Source organism: Musa acuminata, chromosome BXJ2-2, assembly GCF_036884655.1.
Source record: "Musa acuminata AAA Group cultivar baxijiao chromosome BXJ2-2, Cavendish_Baxijiao_AAA, whole genome shotgun sequence".
Taxonomy (NCBI): Eukaryota; Viridiplantae; Streptophyta; class Magnoliopsida; order Zingiberales; family Musaceae; genus Musa; species Musa acuminata.
The window spans coordinates 32,464,440-32,485,756 of record NC_088339.1 but is presented as its reverse complement, the minus strand read 5'-3'; the positions used below and the strand labels follow the sequence as shown (position 1 = coordinate 32,485,756).

At 40.0% G+C, this 21,317-nt stretch overlaps 4 protein-coding genes across 6 annotated transcripts; 3 read left to right on the top strand and 1 right to left on the bottom strand.

The window, feature by feature from the left end:
- Positions 1-727: 727 nt before the first annotated feature.
- On the top strand, positions 728-4,304 carry LOC135606140 (uncharacterized). The gene is made up of 4 exons (XM_065096964.1): positions 728-1,228; positions 1,594-1,782; positions 2,222-2,602; positions 2,689-4,304. Exons 1-4 carry the CDS (start codon positions 866-868, stop codon positions 3,577-3,579), a joined length of 1,824 nt encoding a protein of 607 aa, XP_064953036.1. The 5' UTR covers positions 728-865; the 3' UTR covers positions 3,580-4,304.
- Positions 4,305-5,445: 1,141 nt separating this feature from the next.
- Positions 5,446-11,817, top strand: LOC135606138 (uncharacterized). Its single transcript, XM_065096960.1, has 11 exons — positions 5,446-5,847; positions 5,929-6,171; positions 6,251-6,415; positions 6,702-6,811; positions 7,267-7,375; positions 8,793-8,948; positions 10,045-10,160; positions 10,299-10,465; positions 10,921-11,051; positions 11,152-11,272; positions 11,413-11,817. Exons 1-10 carry the CDS (start codon positions 5,485-5,487, stop codon positions 11,257-11,259), a joined length of 1,668 nt encoding a protein of 555 aa, XP_064953032.1. The 5' UTR covers positions 5,446-5,484; the 3' UTR covers positions 11,260-11,272; positions 11,413-11,817.
- A 135-nt stretch (positions 11,818-11,952) lies between these two features.
- On the top strand, positions 11,953-17,619 carry LOC135606139 (homeobox protein ATH1-like). 3 transcript variants are annotated; one of them, XM_065096963.1, is made up of 8 exons: positions 11,953-13,270; positions 13,366-13,579; positions 14,316-14,459; positions 14,560-15,100; positions 15,212-15,747; positions 16,659-17,020; positions 17,118-17,178; positions 17,332-17,619. In XM_065096963.1, exons 4-8 carry the CDS (start codon positions 14,707-14,709, stop codon positions 17,491-17,493), a joined length of 1,515 nt encoding a protein of 504 aa, XP_064953035.1. In that variant the 5' UTR covers positions 11,953-13,270; positions 13,366-13,579; positions 14,316-14,459; positions 14,560-14,706; the 3' UTR covers positions 17,494-17,619. The 3 variants fall into 3 exon arrangements, with proteins under 3 accessions (XP_064953035.1, XP_064953033.1, XP_064953034.1); XM_065096961.1 differs by having other exon boundaries at positions 14,560-15,747; XM_065096962.1 differs by lacking the exon at positions 11,953-13,270 and having other exon boundaries at positions 13,287-13,579; positions 14,560-15,747.
- A 200-nt stretch (positions 17,620-17,819) lies between these two features.
- Positions 17,820-19,498, bottom strand: LOC103976582 (GDSL esterase/lipase At1g29670-like). Its single transcript, XM_009391850.3, has 4 exons — positions 19,042-19,498; positions 18,524-18,775; positions 18,183-18,441; positions 17,820-18,127 (listed from the first exon to the last, which is right to left on the bottom strand). The coding sequence occupies exons 1-4, from the start codon at positions 19,420-19,422 to the stop codon at positions 17,889-17,891; spliced, it is 1,131 nt and encodes a 376-aa protein (XP_009390125.1). The 5' UTR covers positions 19,423-19,498; the 3' UTR covers positions 17,820-17,888.
- Positions 19,499-21,317: the final 1,819 nt, after the last annotated feature.

Here is a 21,317-nt window from a genome sequence, read left to right as displayed (position 1 = left end):
AGGGGAAGAGAAGAGCGAGTTGCGATAGCAATTGAGGTGACGACGATGATGGCATCCAATTTAATATCGTCGACCTTTTTACAGAAAATTCAATTAAATTAGCGTTGACTTTTAAAAAATAAAGCATCGTTGACTTTTACGGCAGACTCAATTGGAGTATGGTTGACTTGGCGCAGGTCCCTTTCTTGGGTGGAAAAAGGAGAAAAAATAGAGAGGGAAAAATAAAAGAATGTACCAGATGAGAGATTTATTAACAAATACTTACTCTCTCTTTTTTTTTTTGTTGGGAAAATGATGAATCAAAAATAAAATCTGATACTTAAATCCGTATCTTACGGATCGTGTAGATGTGAATATCCGAACTAATTAGATATGATCAGTATCTAGCTTACTCAAATCTAATTGATATAGTGGATATTAACCTTATCTAACCTCGCCATGTTAGCGAAGATTCATAATAAAATATATAAACAATATCAGATTAAAGGATCCATCCGTATACACCACTCGCGGTGTATACGGATGCATACGTATTCGGCCCCACCGCAATCCAATCACGGATCAACGACGAGATACGAATCCCATAAGCCGCAGGCTCGGATCCACGTAACCGTGCAGCGCACGCGTACCGCACGTGGAAGGAAACCACCTGCGTTGACACGGTATCTCCGCCTACGTAAGGAAATGGAGGCGGAGGAGGAGTCCTCCACCTCCCGGCTGCGGATTCTATTAATATCAAATGAGCGATCGCGCTAATCGCTGGACGATGCCTTGTCCTTCCCTCCACCATTAAAGACAGGTTGGTCGCTCAAGAAAGGAGGAGAGGAGAGAAGGAAGGAAGGTAGAGAGGGGGGCCCGAGGAGAGATGGTGGTCAAGAAGGTGATGAGCTTCTCCCCTTGGGCACCTACGGCGCCGACGAAGGCGAAGAGGAGGAGGAAGTGCAAGGTCACCGTGAAGGTGGTGGGTCTCGAGGGGCTCCTGCCGCTACCGGGGGTGGCGGCGGTCGAGGTCGGCTGGCGGCGGCCGCCCAAAGTCGGGGCGCTTTCGTATCTCGTGGGAAGGAAGAGGCCGGCCCGAAGCGTGTCTTCCCGTAGGCCGGTGGAGGATGGCTGGGCGGTCCGGTGGGACGACGATGACGAGTCGAGCCGGTTCGAGACCGTGTGTCGGCTTTGTGACCCGAACTCGGTCTCGGGTCCTGCCCATGATGTTTCCTTTTCCGTCCTATACGTGAGTTCCTCATCGTCTCTGTGTATTTGACGCTATGAAGATGGTCTTCAGGTTTTCTTGCAGAGATTTGACTGTGGATTACGGATAGGAAATGAGGTCAGATCTTTTCAATCTTCACCATGACAGGAATTACCGATGTCAACGCACCTTCTTGCATCAAAATTTTCGGCAGGATTTGATGCCGGCCATTTGTTTGATAGAATTCCTTGTTTTTAGCGTTAGTAATATCTCTAGAATTTTATATTGCAATGAGTACAGAAAACAGTGAAAACAGGTTTGCAGATTCCAGTTACTCTGTCAAACCAGTTTGAAAGCTGTAGTCTTTCTGTTGATCTGCTTCTCAATGACTAGGTTTAATTCTGCAGGGATCTGGTGAAGAGGAAGGAAGCAAGACGAACAAATTGGAAAGGATAGGGACGACAAATGCAAGCTTAGCTGAATGGGCTAAGGAATCCCAATCCCATAAAGAGAGTGGAGGAGCAGAAAAGGGATTCAATCAGCAGCTTCCTATCACCTTAAGGAAAGAAGGATCGACAAGCTACGGAGTGCTACATGTAAAACCCCCCTTTTTTTTTGCCTTCTTCTCTTCTTTTGTTCAAAGAAAGCTAATAATGGCTTGTGCTTGTTGTTTAGTGTGCCATTCAAAAAGAGAATAATGTTTTTTACTTTGGCCAAAGCTTCATGACATGGTAACTTCAACAATGCAAGTGCCTCATCTTCTTATCTATGAATATGTCTGGATAATGCTGCATGACATTGATTGAGTGTACACAGTGTAGAAATACATGTGCATCGATTTCAGTGTCTGAAGCCACACATTTATCAGGGGAGTTTTTGAAACTAAATTATTAGCAGTTTCATTGTCAATGCAATGAGTACATCAGTAACATGGAGGAAAAAATGTTCAGCCAAAAAAATTCAAGAAAGTTTGCTAGAGTTTTAAGTTTCTCACAACATCATGCAATGGATCTGCTAATTATGTGAATGGTTCAGGTCACTGTCAGCTTCACAGAGGTAAGGACTTCTGGAGTAACAAAGGGAGCATCACTCAGTGAAGACAGGATTATGTTAGAGCAGAAGGGCAGCCAACAAGTGAAATCTGATGATCCAGGAAGCTTTGACAAAGAAAATATGGTTCTTGATCACCTTTTTCGGCTACAAGATGAAGAAGATATCTTGGAAGACAACAGTGTTCAGAATCACAATGCCAGCAGCAGCATCAGCAGCAACAGTTGCCAATCGAGTCCAGACTCAGAATCAACTTCGAAGGGCTGGTTCTGCTGGAGCAAGAGGAGCTGCAAAACTCCTGATCTCAAGGAGGGAGAAAGAAGGAAGATGTCCTCTTGTGAAGACATTTCTTCTGAGCACAAAAAGGTGAGTTAATTTCAGCTAAGTATCTTCTTTTACAGATCTTGATGTCGGAGGTATCCATGGATCTTGATCCTTTATTGTCTTAGCAGAAGGAATCACTAGATTCTGATGAAGATGATGATCCAAAAGGCAGTTGGAGAAGCAAAGAATTCATCAGCAGGGACAAGCAAACAAAGATCAAAATCCAGACCTTCTTTGCTTCCATCGATCAGCGAGATCCTAGTGCAGGTGGAGAGAGTGCTTGCACAGCCATAGTTGCGGTACTCGCAAACGCACTCCATAACAATGAGCTGAATACACCAACGAGATCAGAGTTTGATACACTCATCAGAGAAGGCTCGTCGGAGTGGCAAAAGCTATGCAACAACACATCATACATCGATCGGTTTCCTGACAAGCACTTCGACCTTGATACGATTCTGGAAGCAAAATTGAGGCCTGTATCAGTATTACCTGACAAATCTTTCATAGGGTTCTTTCAACCAGAGTGCTTCAAATCGTTGCATGGGGCAATGTCATTTGATGACATATGGCATGAGATAACTAGTGACATCGTAGGAGACAGTAAGGTCTTCGTCATAAGTTGGAATGATCACTTCTTCATGCTGAAGATGGAAGCAAATGCATACTATGTCATGGATACACTGGGAGAGAGATTGTATGAAGGATGCAAGAAAGCCTATATCCTCAGGTTTGATGACTCCACAGAGATGTTCAGGCACCAAGAAAACAAGGGAATTGATGATTGTGATGAGCTCATTTGCAGAGGGAAGGAGTGTTGCAGAGAGTTCATAAATAGATTCTTAGCTGCTATACCATTGCAGGAGGAGTTGATGTTGGAAAAGAAGGGAATCGAGACCAACACAGCGCTCCACCAGAGATTGCAGATTGAGTTCCATTTGACACAGGCTTCAGCAGACACTAGCAATGATGATTCTGAGGACAACACTTGGAAAAATAACAGTGACTTGAATAGCTAAAGCAATGACACCATGAACAAGACCTGGAGAAGCAATGGCAGTTGCAGTGATGACAGCATTTGGACCAACAGCATCAGCTATGCTAGTGACATAGATCACAAGAATCTGTGATGGTTGAGCTATATAAGCCTTATATGATGCAACTGAGAAGAATGATGGAATATTGAGTTCTCTGAATAATGTCCACAAGAGCTGCAGAGTGGTGTGAATTGGCCACTTGCACCAGCAATTTCCCGGTTTCGCATCCAAATCTCCCAACTAATAAAACCTGAGCAGAAAATTTCGTTATGAGCCAAGATATAATCAAGAAAAGAACATGATAAGGAACACTGGCAAGTTCTCCTCCCTGACTATTAACCAAGTGGGAAATTTATGGTGGATTGGATATCCAGTCCTAAGATACAATTGCACAAGCCATAAAGTAGATCGAGACATATAATACAACTGTTGGTTGTTGGCAAAGATCATTTACAGTACTTGTAAGTCCAATTACAGGCATCCTTTAGCTGGAATTTCTTCGTGCAGCTCCGTTGTGTAGTATCTGAAAATGCTCAGGAGTGAACAAGGGTTGCTCTTTACGTTGCTACTCTGAGTTTGTAGCTATTTGAATTAGTTTGATTTATCGAGCAACCGATATGGTAATGGCAAATTTGAAGGAGAGATCTTATCTACCATATGTTGATCAAATGATGGTATCCTTTGATATTTCCCCCCTTTGGAAGCAAAGAAATCCCTTCTGTATAATGTGCTGTGTGGCAACATGGCAAACATATAATGATAATGTGAAAAACTTCAGTTCTGCAATGCAAATATCTATTTCTGATTACTTTGTTTCCATCAATTCTTTGATATCATTTGGTGGTTTAGAGTATGGATATCTAAAATTAAATGCAGTCTAACTGCAAATTTGCATTCCTTAAATTATTATCTGATCTTTACCCCTGCTTGCCAATGAGGTCCTCCATCATGTTCCTCTTTAGAATTATGATGTTGACCATTCTCTCTGCCTTAGTTTTGCTAAATGTATTTGGAATTCTCATGCATACAAGAATGAGTCAGTGATCTTCCTACATGCAGGAATTTTCTCTGGTTTTGGCAGATTGGTTTGGAGGTCTCCTCCTCTTACACAACTTTACCATCTTCACTTGGATAAGAAAGTGTTTCTTTGGGTAATTTGCAGTCTGAAACATAGGGCATTTAAGAGAAACTTCAATCCTACACTCATGAAATATCACCACAACAAAGAGAATTAGTATCAAACTTTGGCCATCTTGTTTATGCACATGAAGGGAAAGATCTAACACAAAGAAAAAGGATGTACTAAGCAAATTTTAGTTTAAATCTCGCTGTTATTATAATCTTAGCAAGATTAAAGTAATCCTTTAACAACAATCCACATTTTGGCCTAATAGTTGTTTGATTCCTCCTCCTCCATGTACTCTTATGAATCTTGAGCGCATGTTCTCTCAAGGATTTCCCATCATGAATAGGTTCAAGTCACAAGAATAATTTCTGTTTATTTTTCGCTACATGATTCCCTACCTTCGTCTCTATTGGAGGAATAGTATGTGACCCATATGGCGGGTCCCAGAAAAAGCAGATAGGTAAAATATGTGGTCAGTAAACCAGTACGAGAAGTATTTAGGAATCTCAAACGATGCTTTTTTCCACTCGTATACGGTTACCTAGAAGTTTACCTGTCTTGATGTTGCCCAACTATGTGGGCCCGGAGAGGACCTCCTAAGAGTTAGCCTCGACGAACAGGTAGATGAACGTTTTACTCTATGACGGGTAAGCAAATTAATTAAATTGATCATCTCTAGTCACCCTATTTCACAGGACGCGTAATCTAATAGATAGATGACACCATAGAAAGCCGTCCCCCGCTAAGCTTGTCCTGCGTCCATGGCGGTGGCGGCGTTCCCCTCCTGCGGCGCTCGCCGCCTCAACGCCCGCCCATGGCTCCACGCCGTCCGCGCCTCCGCCTCCTCCCCCTCCCCTTCAGCCTCTCCCCTCCCTCCTCCCCCTGAAATCGACGCCCTCGCAGCTCTGCCGCGCTCCGACTCCGCTGCTGCCGTTCCTCCCACTCCTCGCTCTTTCTTCCCGAAGCGTGGTCAGACTCTGGAACTCGTCTGCGAGTCCCTCGCCTTCAAGGGGAAGGGCGTCTGCAAGGTCGCGGACACCGCCTTCGTCGTCATGTGCGACCGCGCCCTCCCCGGCGAGCGCTTTCTCGGCCGCGTCACTCGCAAGAAAGGCAGCTACGCCGAGGTCGTAATCCCTTCCCCTTGCCTCATCACTATTTCGATCTCTTTCCTCGGTGCTTGATTAGTCGTTTCGGTGAGACTACAGGCGACGAAATTGAAGACGATTACTCCGCACAGGGACGCGGTGGAAGCTCCGTGCCAGTATGCTTCCTACTGCGGAGGTTGTAAGACTCAGAATCTCTCATACGAGGCACAGGTTCGAGCCAAGGAGCAGCAAGTTAGGGATTTGATCGTTCACGTCGGGAGATTCTCGGACAAAGATCCTGACTTTGTTGCCATCTTTAAGCCCATCGTACCGTGTGATTTGCAATTCCACTACAGGAACAAGGTTAGCATGGTTTGAGCTAAAAAACCAAGTTTTGGCCTGTTTCTTTTAGTAAAGGTGCAATCTTTCTGCTGCTTCACAGATGGAATTCTCGTTTGGTGCTGAAAGATGGATGCCAAGAGATGTATCAAGCGGGAAGGAGGAACAGATGGAGATCGGTTATGCGTTGGGATTGCATGCCCCAGGTTTCTTCGATAAGGTCCTTCATGTCGACAAATGTTTATTGCAGACTGAAGCAACCAATAAGGTAATGCTTTGTAATATTAGCTTCAGCCATTGTATTCTGCTCTAAATCTGGATGAAACATCATGTTTGATAGGATGAATATTTTCCCTCATTATAGTTTGAATATAGCTACTACAGAATGTCTCTCTAAAATTTTGAAGCTTGCTACCTTAGGATAACCATGTTTCTCTTGTTTTCATGCAGTGACATTTTTTCTTGTTAGTGATTCTATTGAGAGAAATTCATTCTTTGTTATTCATTTGTATGCTTGAATTATAAATTTAGTTGATTATTCTCTAATTTTATAGGTTCTTGCAGTTATTCAAGATAGTTGGAGAGATCCGAAGCTAGGCCTTTCCCCGTATAATGTTCGCACCCATGCTGGATTTCTTAAACATCTGATGCTAAGGACTGGAAGGTATGATTTTCTTAGACTAGTAATTTCATTACCAAGTTTCATATAATTTAAATGCCTGTTGTAGCTGCTGAATCTTCTTTGACTGTTTTCTTGGTCATGGTTCATCATTTTGGGATGTTGTTGCATATATATGCACATACGGTTCATCATTGTGGAATCTTCTCTGACAGAATTTTTCTTTTGACAGAATAGCCTACTTTGGAATTACTTAGCTTGGAAACTATAAGTTGCATCCTATGTTGTAATATGATACTCTTTAACGCTGACCACCCTTTTGTTCTGTCTTTCCTTTTTCTTATTAACTTTCCATGGTTTGTATTCTTCCCTTTTCTTGTGCTAATGTATCTTTCACGTCTACCTATTGCATACTGTAATTGGTTGCATTTGGTCTAAACTTATTGTGTTGTGCCAAAAGTTTCTAAAACTTGCACTTAATTTCATATTTTCTTTGTCAGAGATGTCAATACTAGCAATCCGGAGGTTATGGTTAACTTTGTCACGTCAAGCTATGAACCTAATCTGTTGAAGCCTCTAGTTGACAAAATTTCAGCTATCCCTGAAGTGGTTTGTACAAAATAGCTGTTCATGCTTCACTAGTAAATAAGCATACAATTTATTTGTTCTTCTTTGGAGCTATTTCCAGTTTCTGAAACATTACTTGTTTAAGGACTTCAAAATGTTGTGCTTATTTAACTACTTAACATGGGGAAGAGAACATAATAAGTGTGTTGAATTAATCGTAACTTCTATGTAGATCATTTCTAACACGGGATTCTATCGTGGGCATCATTAACATTACTGTGCTATCATTATTCTTTATTCGAAGAAAAAGAGATTATTTATTGAATTATTTTAATGGCTAGAAGCAAGGTATACAATTTCAAATGATACCGCCCAGTACGGATAGTACGTACTGGTCCGACAGTAAACCGGTACGTGGACAACTCATTATCGGGCGGTATTTTTTTATTTATAATATATATATATATATAAAGGTGACATCGCCCCGCCTTGGGAGAAGAGAGGCAACGTCGCATATTTTTTTTAATATATATATATATATATATATATATATATATATATATATATATATATATATATATATATATATATATATATATATATATATACCAAATGGTATACTGCTTGGTATACAGTAAGTATCGTACCATACCGAGAGAATGTCGAAACTTCGATACGGTACGATATTTCAATCCTTGGCTAGAAGTCATACAATTGATAACTGATGACCAACATGTGTAGTCTGTGGGATCACTGCCATCAACATTATATAAGTATGAATGCACATTTTCTTTAACACATGCTAGGTTTACAACAAGCCAACAACAATGTGGCACAAGGTGCAGTTTTTTTTCAACAGCATTTTGAACTGTCACTTTGCTTGCTATTGACATTAACCTTTTCTAGACCTTTCATAATTTTCAATTTTTCCCTACAACTGCCCTATAATTGCCTGAACATGGTAGAACCACTTGGAACATGAGATTAGAAGAACAGATGAGGTTGAGAATGTTTTAAGATAGAGCTATTGAAAGAACCTTTTAGAGAACCCTCATATCAAGTGTTTTGTGAGAACAAGTGGAAATTTGTTTTGTCCAGTTCTTTGTTATTTAATTTTTGAGGTTTTTTGTGCTAGTGTGTGTAAAATGAGCTATTCAAGTTGAAAATATGATTATAAATAATTGAGAGTAAAGAAAAGATGCATTTTGCTTCTGTAGTTTCTTCAACAGTCACATAGATTACTGATATTAGCCAACAAATTAAACACAAGGAAACTCTTGATCTTTATAATTCTTAATCACTAGTCTGTTGTTAATTATTCCCCCCTGCAATGAATGTTTGGATGGCAAGTAATCTGCTAGCACAGTATTCTGACAACTTTATCAATGTGCTTTTCCTTCATTAAGGTTTTCCCTACCGTATGATTAAAATGTACATTGTCTCCTCTGGATGTTGACAGGTCAGTGTCATGAATAATGTAAACACATCAGTTGGTAATACGTCTGTAGGGGAAGAAGAATATACTCTATACGGTAAATCAACTATCACAGAGATGTTAAGAGGACTTACATTTCAGATATCAGCGAATTCTTTCTTCCAGACCAATTCTCATCAGGTTTGCAATGCGATTTCACACACTACTGTGTTCCTGCTTCAGCTTCACATTGTAATAACTTTTTGCGAAGCCCATGTCATGTTATTTCCATTCCATTCTTACTATTTGATCCAGCATAGCTTTCTTGTATTTGTGTTGGGAGCCTCTTGTGTTCAGTACCATAATTGGGGCGTGACAGGCATCAGTCTTATTGGTTGATAATAGTTTGGTTGTTTGGTCTCTATATTTGGTTTTCACTCTTCTAACTTTGTAGTTCTCTAGAACATCCACGACCTGCTTTGTTTCTAGTGTTGATGATACGGCAATTAAATATGCATACAGTCCAAAATATTTGATCGCACTTTGTTCTTGAGATGACAGTCATGAGCTATTAAAAATTTTGGAAATTTTTTTTATTTTAAGGTCTCTTTATTTTGGTAAGAAGAAACCTTACGTCATGCTAGAGAAAGCCTGGCTAGAAAAATCCGAGCTAATCTGCACAAAGTGGTCGGTTAATTTTCCTAAACATCTTTGCAGAGAACATTCATGCACAACCCAATCAGTAGCATAATTCATGTCCCATGGCTATAGACAGGTTACACTTACCACCTAGAAGTTAAGTGCCTGATGGATATCAGCCAGGTCTGGTTCTGGAACCTCAGCATGATGATCTCTCCCATTTAACCAGGTGATAATAATCAGTGACTCAGTGACTCTCTCTCAATCCTGCTATAATATCATTGCCAGTGCAGTTTTGCTTTTTAGGTTTTTATGGTTGTGTAGAAGATTGTAGAGAAAGCTTTTAGATCAAGAAGCTTCAAAACTGAAATTTCTTATGTTTATTGTTGAAATGGCAATTTTTAAACTGTTCTGCAACCTGCCAATGATGGCATCAACCAAAGACAGCCAAAGATGTCCTACAGTTTGTTTGATTATTTTCTATGTTGCTACAAGACAAAATGATTGATCATTAGCTACATTGATTTCTTGGGGAAAACAAAAATTTATTGGCAATAGGAAAGTGGCTCTTCTTCAGCTTTCCCTGTTAAGAATGGGGGAACTTCACATTTCATGTTTTAAATCATAAGCAAATTAAAAAAAATTATATTGTTTTCAGGCAGAAGTCTTGTACAAGCTTATTGAGGACTGTGCTGGACTTAGAGGAGATAGCTCAGAAATTGTGCTTGATCTGTTTTGTGGAACAGGAAGCATTGGTTTGAGCCTTGCAAGAAGGTAAATATTGTAAATTTATGAGCCTCTGCAAAATGAACTACTTTTTACCGATAGTTTTTAGTGTTAGTTTGACATGCACTTTGGATGTGTTTTTCCTGTAGTAAAAATCTTGAGGAGAGATTCTTTGTTTGTTTTCAGGGTTAAACATGTTTACGGGTATGAAGTAGTGGCTGAAGCAATCTCAGATGCACGAAGAAATGCTAAATTTAATGGCATTCATAATGCAACATTTGTTCAAGGAGATCTTAATAAAATCAACGATAGCTTTGGGAATGATTTTCCAAAACCTGACATTGTCATTTCAGGTTTTGCTCTTTCTGAAGCTGCTTCCATCTATTTTCTGGGTGGATCTTTTTTCGGGTTTTGTTGTCTTGATTTTTTCTTTAATGCCTTAATGTTTTCTTTGTTTATTTTCATGGGACTTCAAACATGGGCAACTTTCTTTCCATCGAGGTCTGCCATTGTATATATAAATTTGCCAAAATATTGGCATATGCTTGGTTTGCATGTTTTAAACTTTGGTTCCAGGTATCATACATGGAAATATACCAAATAATGGAATTTGATCATGATATACAATTTGAATGTAATGCATTAAGGCCTGAAAATTTAAGGAATGTGCTCTATGTCTTTAGTGAGAGGAGAAAAAAGCCCAGTTAGTCTTATCAGCTTTTTGACCATGTGACATTTCTGAGTTCGTTCTATCAAGTGATTTGTTATATTTTGTATTAATATGCAATAATCTCATAAAATTCTGCAGATCCTAACCGTCCGGGCATGCATATGAAGTTAATCAAATATCTACTTGAACTTCAGGCACCTCGTATCGTCTATGTCTCGTGTAACCCATCTACATTGGCACGTGATCTCGATTACCTCTGTCATGGTCTTGTGCGTATCGGTCATGTACATTAAATACTCGAAGTGATTAGTTTTATGTTTTTATTTGAATATTAATACAAATTTGCCAATTTGTATTGAGTTTGTGCAGGCTGAGAAAGGCATAAGAGGATGCTACCATTTGAGAAGTGTTCAGCCGGTTGACATGTTCCCACATACTCCTCACATCGAATGTGTCTGCTTGCTGGAGCTTTGTTGAATGTCGTTTTACGGTGAGACATGCGTGCTTGGTAATGTATGAACTTGCTTGTAGTTTCTGTATACTAATATGAGCAAAGCTTATATGAAAACAATGATGTGATGCCTTTTCGGCTTTCGATGCCCTTCTTTTTTAATTTTTTTCTTTCATCAGGTTGTTATCAACAAAACCAAGAAGATGAAATGCTGGAGATACTATTAGATCAAAGGAATGCTACTGGATGTGGTTTTGGAAAGTCTATCCATGGAGTATTAATTGCTTGGATGGGGGAATGATGGAGGGTGGTCGGGTTTTCTCCTCGAGGAAGAAGCGGAACAGAGAAGGCCAATCCGCGATATATGAGAAACAATGTTTTCTTCTAATGTGTTATTGTTCTTGCATTGTCATTTAACCATTCATTTTGTTTCTGCTTTGTCCCTTTCTAGAGAGAGAGAGAGAGAGAGAGAGAGAGAGAGAGACCAAATTACCTATGCAAAGTGCTTCATTGCCTTCCTGGCTCACAGAAAGATTGTTCTACTGGAGTGATTAGGGTTTAAGATTCAGAAACAACTTCCTTTACTTGCAGACTTAGCAAAGCTCATCAAACATGTAATGCAAAGCATTTACCAACTTTTCTAGCTGGCCTCGAGAGACTTTTAATCCTCCATCAATAACGGAATAATTTAGGCTTAGGGTTCTAAAATTGAGAGAAAGCAGAGGAACTGAATGTGAAAGGTCAGAGTGGATATCGAAGGATAAAATGACTGTCTTGACTCGATTATTATTGAAGAAATGGTCGATCTCAAAGAAGGATCAAACATTGCTGTATGACTGACTCGACTGAATTATTGTTATAGTAACTATTTCGGCACATCTAAATCTCATAGGAGAGGGAACAGTTTGCCTTTTTTTCTTCTCGGTTTTGGATGATCGCATTCAAGGGAGTGTTGGCTTCTTCTCGTGTGTCAACCTCTTCCTTCTCAAGCGCTAAAGACCGCTCCTTTATCTTATCTTCCGGGCGGAGGGAGACGCAGGTAACTTAAGTCAGGTAAAATAACTGCTATTTTCCGACACAATAAATCTGTCAGAAATCTCTCCATTGGATTTGGCTGACATCATCTTGTCCTCTTCCTTCCTTTTACCTGCATTTCTTCTACTGTATCCAAGAAAGCAGCTTTTCTCTCTCTCTCTCACTCGCGCGCGCGCTCTGACCATCATCACAAGTAATGCCGTCTTCAAGAGAAAAGTGCGGGCTCAAATGCGTACTCCTTGATCAGGTAGCGGAGAACAGCTCCCGAGGACACAGAACCTGCACAGTGGTTTCACATAATTTGGTTACCACTGTTGTCGCAGAGAGTTGCAGAGGGAGAGGGTGAAGAAAGCGAGAGAATAAATGAGGCTGCTCTGCTTCTGTCTTCTTTTCTTTGCCTTGTTTTGTCCATTGCATGGGCTTGATTGATGACCCAGATGTACCTTCTCTGCTAAAGCTCATGGGACCCTTCCATGGGCCAAGGTAAATGAAGAAAGAAAAGACTTCTCTTTGACTTCTGGCTGGATTTTTTTGAGCAGGGTGAAAGGAGGAAGAAAGCCACCAGGATTCGCAACTGGTTGTGGTGGGTAAAAGTATAGCAAGGTGAAAAGGTTCTGCTGATTTCTTTTACCATGTGAGAATGAATAGGAGGACTGATTGATTAGCTTTCTGCTAGAGTTTTGTAGAAAACCATCCTCTCAAGATATTAAGATATCATTGTTTTGATCTGAAGGAACTGACCTCTCACGCTTTGCTTTGTCTTTTGATCATCCATGACCTTCTTCTAGTCCCATGTTCCTGTCATTTGGGCTTGTGCTGCCAAGGCAAGACTCACTCTGAGCAAATCATGGAGAATCACACTTGGTGAAACTATAGCATTTGGCCATATGCTCTTTGGGTAGGGGGAAGGCATAATTCTTCTTCAGCCATGGGGCCCACTATTTTGGATGTTGTGCTTCATGAAAACCCAATTCTCTGATCACTTGAAAACAAAGATCTGCTGTAAGTGGTTCTGAAAGGGATGGATGACTGCTGAACTATGTACTACATTGTTTTCTTGCTTGTTCTTTGAGCACTGAGATATCCATCTCTTGTAGGCATCCTATAAGGAAATTAGCCACTTCCTTTTTATGGCTGAAGAAGTGATTTCTTCCTGTGGTCTTGGAAGAACAGTGGGGACATATCCAGCCTGATTTGGTTCTCATCTCCAAGGCTCTCTGGCCTCAGCTCATCATCCAGAGAGGAGACAACAGATGGTTATTCTTTTTGGTAGCTTATTGTCTGAGCACTCAAGAACAGTCAAGAGAGGAGGTTGATCATTAGGAATCTTTTACTGTTTATTCTGTCTATAAAATCTTCTTTTTTTAGTCTGGGCAAGTCTTCAATGTAAGGCTTGATTTCCTCTTGTGTGTGAATGGAGCAACATTTCTATTGTTGTGCATTTGAATTCTCTCCATTTCCTTGATCAAACTTTCCTTTGTGTTGCATTCTTGATGTTAGAGGCTCTTGACTTCTTATACTGTTCAGAATCTAGAAATATATCATATGCAATATGGCTTCATCAGTTTGCTTTTAGATGTTGTCTGCTCTGAGCCAGAGTTGGTTTAGCACTCTTTGGGTCATTTGATTAAGAGTGAGGACACTACTTGATATGTATAATGAGATACAGAAATTGCTCTGCTCGGAATCAATAGCAGTGAACCTATTTTGCATCTTGTTTTTCTCCTTGTTGCATATAGCATATTGTAATTACATGGATCTTCTTCTTCTTCTTCTTCTTCTTCTTCTTCTTCTTTTCCATTTTAATACATTTTTTGACTACATGTTGATGGAATTTCATATTGTTTCCTGCTGCCATGGTGAAGCACATAAATCAGCCTTTTCTTTAAATCTGCCTATTAAGTTACCATCCATTTAGTATGTTGTAATGCGTGTATAGATCTAATATGACATGCTCTGTTCCACCATATCAGTTAGAGATTTTATTGCAGAGATCTAGTATTGTCTTTGTATGTAATTAATCATATTATTCCTCTTCTTTTGGAAGGAATGCAGCATGGAACTCTGTATGAGTCCTTAGGAGATACTCCAGTCAGGTGAAGCATGCAAGTCCATAAGCAGAAGACAAATGGGAATGAGTAAAGGCACACTAAATAACCCAGAAATTTGCAGATGTTTATAACTCAGAAATGTACCCTTTTGTTACTGGCTTTGGAGACTACATTTTACATGCATTGCTTCCGTACATTGAAAAAACTGTGTTTTGACGGTTGTCTTGCTTGGATTTACAGATGTAGGAAGTAATAAGGCTAATCGACAAGATAAAGCATCCTCACGTCATATGAAGATGGCACCTGAATCTTAATCTGCTAAGTTCTACGTATCAAGTAGTCCGTCAGTAGCTTCTTGAGACTGGAATTTCAGCAGCGTGTGCCGGAATGGAGAGTGATATCTTCAATGGCTCACTATCTGTCTTTAATCATAACCTTATGATTCTTGATTCAGCATCATCATATGTGCTTTCAGATTCTCTTGTGCAATCGAGCTTACCACATCACAACAGCCATAGGCAAATATTGCAAGAAGTTACGGATGACATACACTTGATAAGAAATGATTCCATGGAATGCAGTGATGTTCCATCTTCTAGATATATCAATCAAACTGGAAATGCCTCATGTTCCATTGCTAGCCTTTTCTCTTCCACCACTTGTTTGCCTGAAAATATCATCAGGGTTGATGCAACCTCCAATTTAGGATTTCCACCAGAAGAATTGAGAGTTCCTATCTCCAACAATTTGCCACATTCAGCCTCACCACATTGTGATTTCGGTATACAACATGATCCCGGTCTCCTTGCATCTAAAAATGAAGCCACTTTGTTTGCTGAACTTGATTATAGTAAAACATGTAGTGTGGTTCATCCATCTTATCATGTAACAGGCAGCTCAGGTCCTGGTTGGAATTTCCATAACTCTGCTCCAGATGGTGAACTGTGTCTGAGAATTGGCCAGTCTTCAGTTCCAGACATGGGCAATGTTGCTGATCAATGCTCTGAACGAATTAAGTCAGCAGACAATTCAAACCTACCTACTGATTTTGGAGCCTGCAATCATGCTTTTCGGAAGTCCCTGCATGATTTTGGCTCAGGAATGGCACGAGAGGAGGCTACTACTCACACCGAGAAGTTTTATTCAGACGTTGGTTCTTCTGGTCCAGTTCATTTCTCCCTTGTATTGTTACGATCAAAATATCTCAATGCGATCCAAGAAGTTCTTGGTGAAGCTGTCTCTTATGCGCTAGAAAATGCTAGTGCGGCAAAGATGTCCTTTTCTTCAAGCTGCTCCAGTGTAAGGGAAATTCCAATACCTGTTTCAGAAGAACTTCCTCTTTCATTCGGACAAACTGAACCCCTCGGAAGTATGGATAGTGGATATTCTCAGGAAGCTAAAGCTCAGCTACTAACACTGCTTCAGTTGGTAAGAGAAACTTATTTATTGGATTTCCATATTTGATCGTTCGTTGGTATTTTCTGGTAATCATTTAGATTCAGTCACTAGTGTTTTGCAGCTTGCAAGCCACTGCAGTTATCATGACAAACAAAATTAGAATCGAAGTCTTGGCATGTTTCACCATTAGTTGCAGGCTTTGATTAATCAAGTGACAATTTATACTTGACAGTTTGTTATTTTTGTTAACAATAGTTTCATTATGAACTTATACAGTAGTGAGGAATACTTTAATTTTTTTCCTCAGGTGTGTGCATATATATATGTGTGTGTGTGTGTGTGTGTGTGTTCTTGTCCTAATATTGTACCCATCATATTTTGTGGCTTGCAACCTCTACATGACACTTGACACTTTTCTAGGAATCACTGTCATTTATAGTATTCTCTCACAAACAGTATTTTTTAATATCTAGCCATCTGCTGTTACTAAACTCTTTGTATGTGTAAGGAAACTAAATTAGGAGCATCATCGTTAAGTGTAAGAAAAATGAATCTGAATGCAAATACTGTCATCACATCAGATAGCATTTCTGTCATATGAGAGTATGAAGCTGTATACCATGAAAATTTATCCTTTTTGCTGGTATCCATTTGATGACCGTAAAAATTCATTAGTTCAGTTCGATTGTTTATCTAGTTGAAAGAAAGATCATTTTTGAGCGAAAGGATGAGCTTTCGATCCTATTGATATTTGTGATGTGAAATCAAAACCCAAAAACTTGGCAAGCGAAAGCCAAATGCTGTAAAAACAGCAAGAACACAAAAAACACAACTAAGAAAATTCATTTTCCGTAGCTTTTCAGATTCATTTTCAAGTCCAGCGGAGCACTTTTTGCATATAATTAAGCACTTTCATGTTGACTTTTTGCTTCAAACTGTAGGTTGACCACAGTTACAACCACTGCTTAGACCAGATCCAGAATGCTGTAACATCATTCCTTTGCCTATCTCAGTCAAGCACATCTGAGAACACCCCTGCTCGCTTCGCACTGCACACAGTTTCTTCCCTCTACAAAAGCTTGAGGAAGAGAATTACTAGTCAGATTCTTACGATCGATCAACATCCAAGCATAGCATGGGCAAACGAGAACGAGGGAAGCTATGAGTCATCGCTGATCCAAAAGCAGTGGGCTCTGAGGCAGCTGAAGAAGAGTGGCCAACAATCTTGGAGACCCCAGAGGGGCTTGCCCGAAAAGTCGGTATCGGTCCTCCGAGCATGGTTGTTTGAGAATTTTCTGCATCCGTAAGTTAATCTTTTGAACTATGCTAATAGAGACTTCTGTGGTAAATGACCGACAAATTTACAGTGGATTTTGCGGGAATTGTCTGAACGATTTCAGGTATCCTAAAGACAACGAGAAGCATTCGCTCGCGATCAAAAGCGGTTTGACAAAGGGCCAGGTATGAAGAACAACTTTTAGTTCTTATGCGCACTAATCTTGTATCGAACAACTACAGGTTGTATCAAATGATCAAGAAGTTGAAGTCTAGAACAGGAAGCGATGGAGTATCACATCGAAAGCTTCACTGAATCTTTTGATACATTGATGGCAGGTGTCCAATTGGTTTATAAATGCTCGAGTTCGCATTTGGAAACCAATGATAGAGGAGATGTGTGCAGAACTCAACAAGAAGAGAGCAGATGGAGGGGCAGGTGAGAGTAGGAGCCATGGAAATGTTGGTGTGCAGAGGCTTGGCTCAGTATCAGTTGAATGAGTTCCTTTCCTTGCTTGGTTGAAGTCATTTCCTTCTTCTATGGTGTCACTGGATTCAAAGATCATGTCATGTTGGGCTGGTCCTATCAAAAATGGCAGGTGATCCATGTATCAAATTAGATTTCACTTTTTAAGATATCAATGTTTTTATTTTCGTAATTATAAAAATATTAATATAATTTTTAAAATATTAAAAATAATTTTTAAAATATTAAAAAAATTAATTACAGAACATAATAATATAATTAACCCACAAATAATTAACTGAGACATCTAAGCTCTCAACAACATAAGCGAGATAGAAGGATGCTGAGCTACAACTATGTATTTGCTCATCCAACATGTGTTCGACGACTTTTATTGCCATTGATAATAAGCAAGCCTTCGTCTACATCTCTACATAGATAACCTCGCTAAATGTCCTACGTTCATGGGGTAAGCTTCGGCCTTCAGATTAGATCCATAAGCCTTCACTGCTATCCTCATATTGACAGCATCTGTAGGGTGAAGCCCGTCGAAGAAGACATGGGAGTCGCGATCGCCGCAGGCACGCCCTCCTCTTCGGCACAGTATCCCTCTCCCGTCTTCCATGGCCGACGACAGCTCGCAGCACGCATCGCTCGTCTCCGAGAAACCTGAAACGAAGCCTCAGCAGACAGCATGCAGCATGCAACGCACGCAACTACGTACCGCTTCGAATGGGGTTGTTGATGATGTCTCTGATGATCTTGTACGAGTTGACGTACACCACGAAGGAGCCGGGCATACGTCTCCTCCGAGAGGCGTCGGCTAGCCGTCTCAGGTGGGAGTTGAAGAGGATGGCGGCCTCGTTCATGGCCTCGACGCAGCCTCCCTTGGCCGTGGGCACGTTCGCCCTCACCACCGGAACGCAGCCCATGGCTTGAATCGAGAACAGCACGAATTTCCTCGCCCCAAGATCGTAGAGCTTCTGCAAGACTTGTGATCTTGGTAACTAAGGATGTGACTCCACGCACTGCAGCTATGTGATCGTACCGACACGAAGGCTTTACCTTGAGCTGGCTTGACAAGATGGAAACCAGGTCGTGGGTGAATTCAGACAAGGTGGTGCTGTTCTTGGCATCGCCGGCGAAGTAATTGAGGAGGTAGTCATTTCCACCTGTTCCAACCACGAATAAATACTGGGAGAGGAAGCGGTTCGCGACGACGCGTCGGCTTCCGCCGTTACCAAGCTGAGCTTTCAACTCAGGCAGTGTTTTGTCCTCGAAGTTCCCTATTTGGCTGCTCAAGTTCATTACTTCACCCTGCAACAAGAAGCGATTACACGAAAAGTTACACTGCATTCGGTCAATCTATCACTCTGTACGGCAAAGAGAAGGCGCATACAAGAGATCCATCTTTGAAAAGAAGTCCATCATCTAAACCTCAGTAATAGCTTATCCTGACGTAATCTATTGCGACGATTATTAATCGTAAGTATGAATCTTACTACTGTAATATAAACCACGTAATGCGAGAGACATGCTGTGTTTGTGCATGCAAATGCACGTGAGGAAGGAGTTGGGCTTACGGTCAGAGAACCGGTGTGGTCGAGGATCCCGGAGCCACCGGAAGCGTAGTTGACGCCATGAACAATCCTTCTCCCCTTCGTCTTGGGGTCGGCGAAGGGCGGTATCAGCGAAGGAAGCATCAGAAGCTGGCCGAGGACGTCGACGGGATTTCTGCCATTGGAGAACCTCCCCGAGGGACCCCAAGGGAAGTCGATCCCGTAGGGCGAGTAATCTGCCCTCGCTTTCGAGTTCCTCAAGAAGTTGTTGTTCCCGTTGTCCACCAACGAGCTCCCGAACACAAACATCCCCTTCACTGCCGCCTCGTCGCCACCTTTGCACCAAGGAAGCAGCGGCAGTGAGGCGAAGGCCATGAAGAGTAGCCATACCGGTGTTTCCGCCATGGAAGTAGCAGCGAGTTTGTACTTCTGCAATGGTTTCTTCTTAGAGTGAGAGGGTGTGGGTCTTAAGATCGATGATTCAACGAGGTTGCCATATTGTCAGTTGCCCAACACGGAACTGTCAGCAGCAATGAAGAGATGGGCAGCAGTGGAAGCTAGCATGTACTTACTCAGTCTTGACACACTGGGAAAGCAGCTTTAAATGACAACAGGGTGGCCATTAAAGATCTTCTGACTGGTTTAGCAACCAGAGATCACGGAACTATTTCCAAGAGAGAGATGGACATGAGCTCTAGCTTCGGGGCAGGCATGCAAGGAGTTGTGGGACGAAGAGAGTGGGTGGTGATTAATGGATTGGCCTGGTGATCTCCATGTTCGCCATGCAGGCAGGCAGACGTGCAGGAACCATTCAATGGTGTGCAGTAGTAAATGCAATGTGTCGAAGGAGTAATTGCATCGTCCTTGTTGCTTCAGCAGGTGTCATCGTCACTTAAGATCATTTATTTGGGTAGGTTTCTCCGGTAAATGACGCTGGCTGACTAAGGGAATTCAGGTTCACGGACTGTAGAAAAGGCGGGGAAGGGCTAATGCTAAGGATCGGTAGGCTCATTCTGCAATAAGGTTGATGTTTTCTTTTTATGGACGATTTTCCTATAAAATATTTATATTTTAAATATTTTCGATCAGTGTTTTTTTTTAATAATATTATCAAGGCTCGAGCTTGATTTAAGCTGAAATTAATAGTAATACACTTATCAGATCCTTATAAGTCAATCTTAATCTTTGCTCATTTTCGATGTGGGACTAATCAAGGGTGTTACAATAAGGCGTGACGAGTTTGACTCCATCTACGGATAACTTGATTCGAGTCTAACCAAAAGTTGCTAATAGTACACTCATCGAATCCTTATAAGTTAATCTTAATATTTGCTCACTTTCGATGTGGGACTAATCAGGATGTTACAAATATTCTTAATTTAAAAATACTTAAATTATTTCTAAAAATATTTATAAAATTTTGGTATAATATAATTTTTTGGTATATTATAATATTCTGACCATCACAATAAAATTACTATAAAATATATTTAAAAATATATAAATAAGTCAAATAAAGCCAAGACACACAAGACATAATGTGATATATGATTCAGATATATATTTATAATAATTCAAAAATCAAATCAAATCAAATATTGGTTTATTAGAATATACTGATAACCATAATAAAAATATTACAAATAATTTAAATAGACTCCTAACCTCTATCAAACTAATTATAAAATTAAAACTATGATATCATAATGATCAACGAATAATAATAACTAAAGAAGCACAATATGATATTACTTATAATATTTCTCAATAGCATTTAAAGTACCTCAATAAAAATATTATAACAGTTTAAAATTAATAAAAAAATTGAGATGTTTTTTTTTTTAATTTTGAGTAATATTCAAAAATAAAATAAAATGAGAGGTTCCGTCCTAAAATATAAATAAAATGAGGGGTTGAATATGATCCCTTATATATAAGACTTATACTGTCAACATTTTTAATAGATTTATAGTATTTTTGGTACCTTCATCAAAATATTATAATCTAATTAAAAAAATACTATATTCATAATAAAGGTAAATGGACTCAAAACTGGGTAAAAACTAATTCACCTAAATAAAATAAAATAAAATTTCAAATACATGTCTTAATTGATTTAAGAACACGAACAATTAAATATACAGATTTCTATGTCAATGTTTTTCACATATCTACCAAAATACTACAAAGATATTATCACAATTATTTATTTCATTAATTAAAATAAATGATCATTTTTGGGAAAATAAAAAATGGGGAAAAATTCGTTATTTTAAAGAATAAGACGATTTTTTTATATA

Excerpts from the sequence above, each read along its gene's own strand:
- LOC135606140 (XM_065096964.1), top strand. The coding sequence starts at position 866 with ATGGTGGTCAAGAAGGTGATGAGCTTCTCCCCTTGGGCACCTACGGCG. Across the intron at positions 1,783-2,221 it reads CAAGCTACGGAGTGCTACAT|GTCACTGTCAGCTTCACAGA; the intron begins GTAAAACCCCCC and ends TGAATGGTTCAG. Across the intron at positions 2,603-2,688 it reads TTTCTTCTGAGCACAAAAAG|AAGGAATCACTAGATTCTGA; the intron begins GTGAGTTAATTT and ends TTGTCTTAGCAG.
- LOC135606138 (XM_065096960.1), top strand. The coding sequence starts at position 5,485 with ATGGCGGTGGCGGCGTTCCCCTCCTGCGGCGCTCGCCGCCTCAACGCC. Across the intron at positions 6,416-6,701 it reads AGACTGAAGCAACCAATAAG|GTTCTTGCAGTTATTCAAGA; the intron begins GTAATGCTTTGT and ends CTAATTTTATAG. Across the intron at positions 10,161-10,298 it reads GGTTTGAGCCTTGCAAGAAG|GGTTAAACATGTTTACGGGT; the intron begins GTAAATATTGTA and ends GTTTGTTTTCAG.
- LOC135606139 (XM_065096961.1), top strand. The coding sequence starts at position 14,707 with ATGGAGAGTGATATCTTCAATGGCTCACTATCTGTCTTTAATCATAAC. Across the intron at positions 15,748-16,658 it reads TACTAACACTGCTTCAGTTG|GTTGACCACAGTTACAACCA; the intron begins GTAAGAGAAACT and ends TTCAAACTGTAG. Across the intron at positions 17,179-17,331 it reads GCGGTTTGACAAAGGGCCAG|GTGTCCAATTGGTTTATAAA; the intron begins GTATGAAGAACA and ends CATTGATGGCAG.
- LOC103976582 (XM_009391850.3), bottom strand. The coding sequence starts at position 19,422 with ATGGCGGAAACACCGGTATGGCTACTCTTCATGGCCTTCGCCTCACTG. Across the intron at positions 18,776-19,041 it reads ACCACACCGGTTCTCTGACC|GGTGAAGTAATGAACTTGAG; the intron begins GTAAGCCCAACT and ends TTCTTGTTGCAG. Across the intron at positions 18,128-18,182 it reads CAACAACCCCATTCGAAGCG|GTTTCTCGGAGACGAGCGAT; the intron begins GTACGTAGTTGC and ends GCTTCGTTTCAG.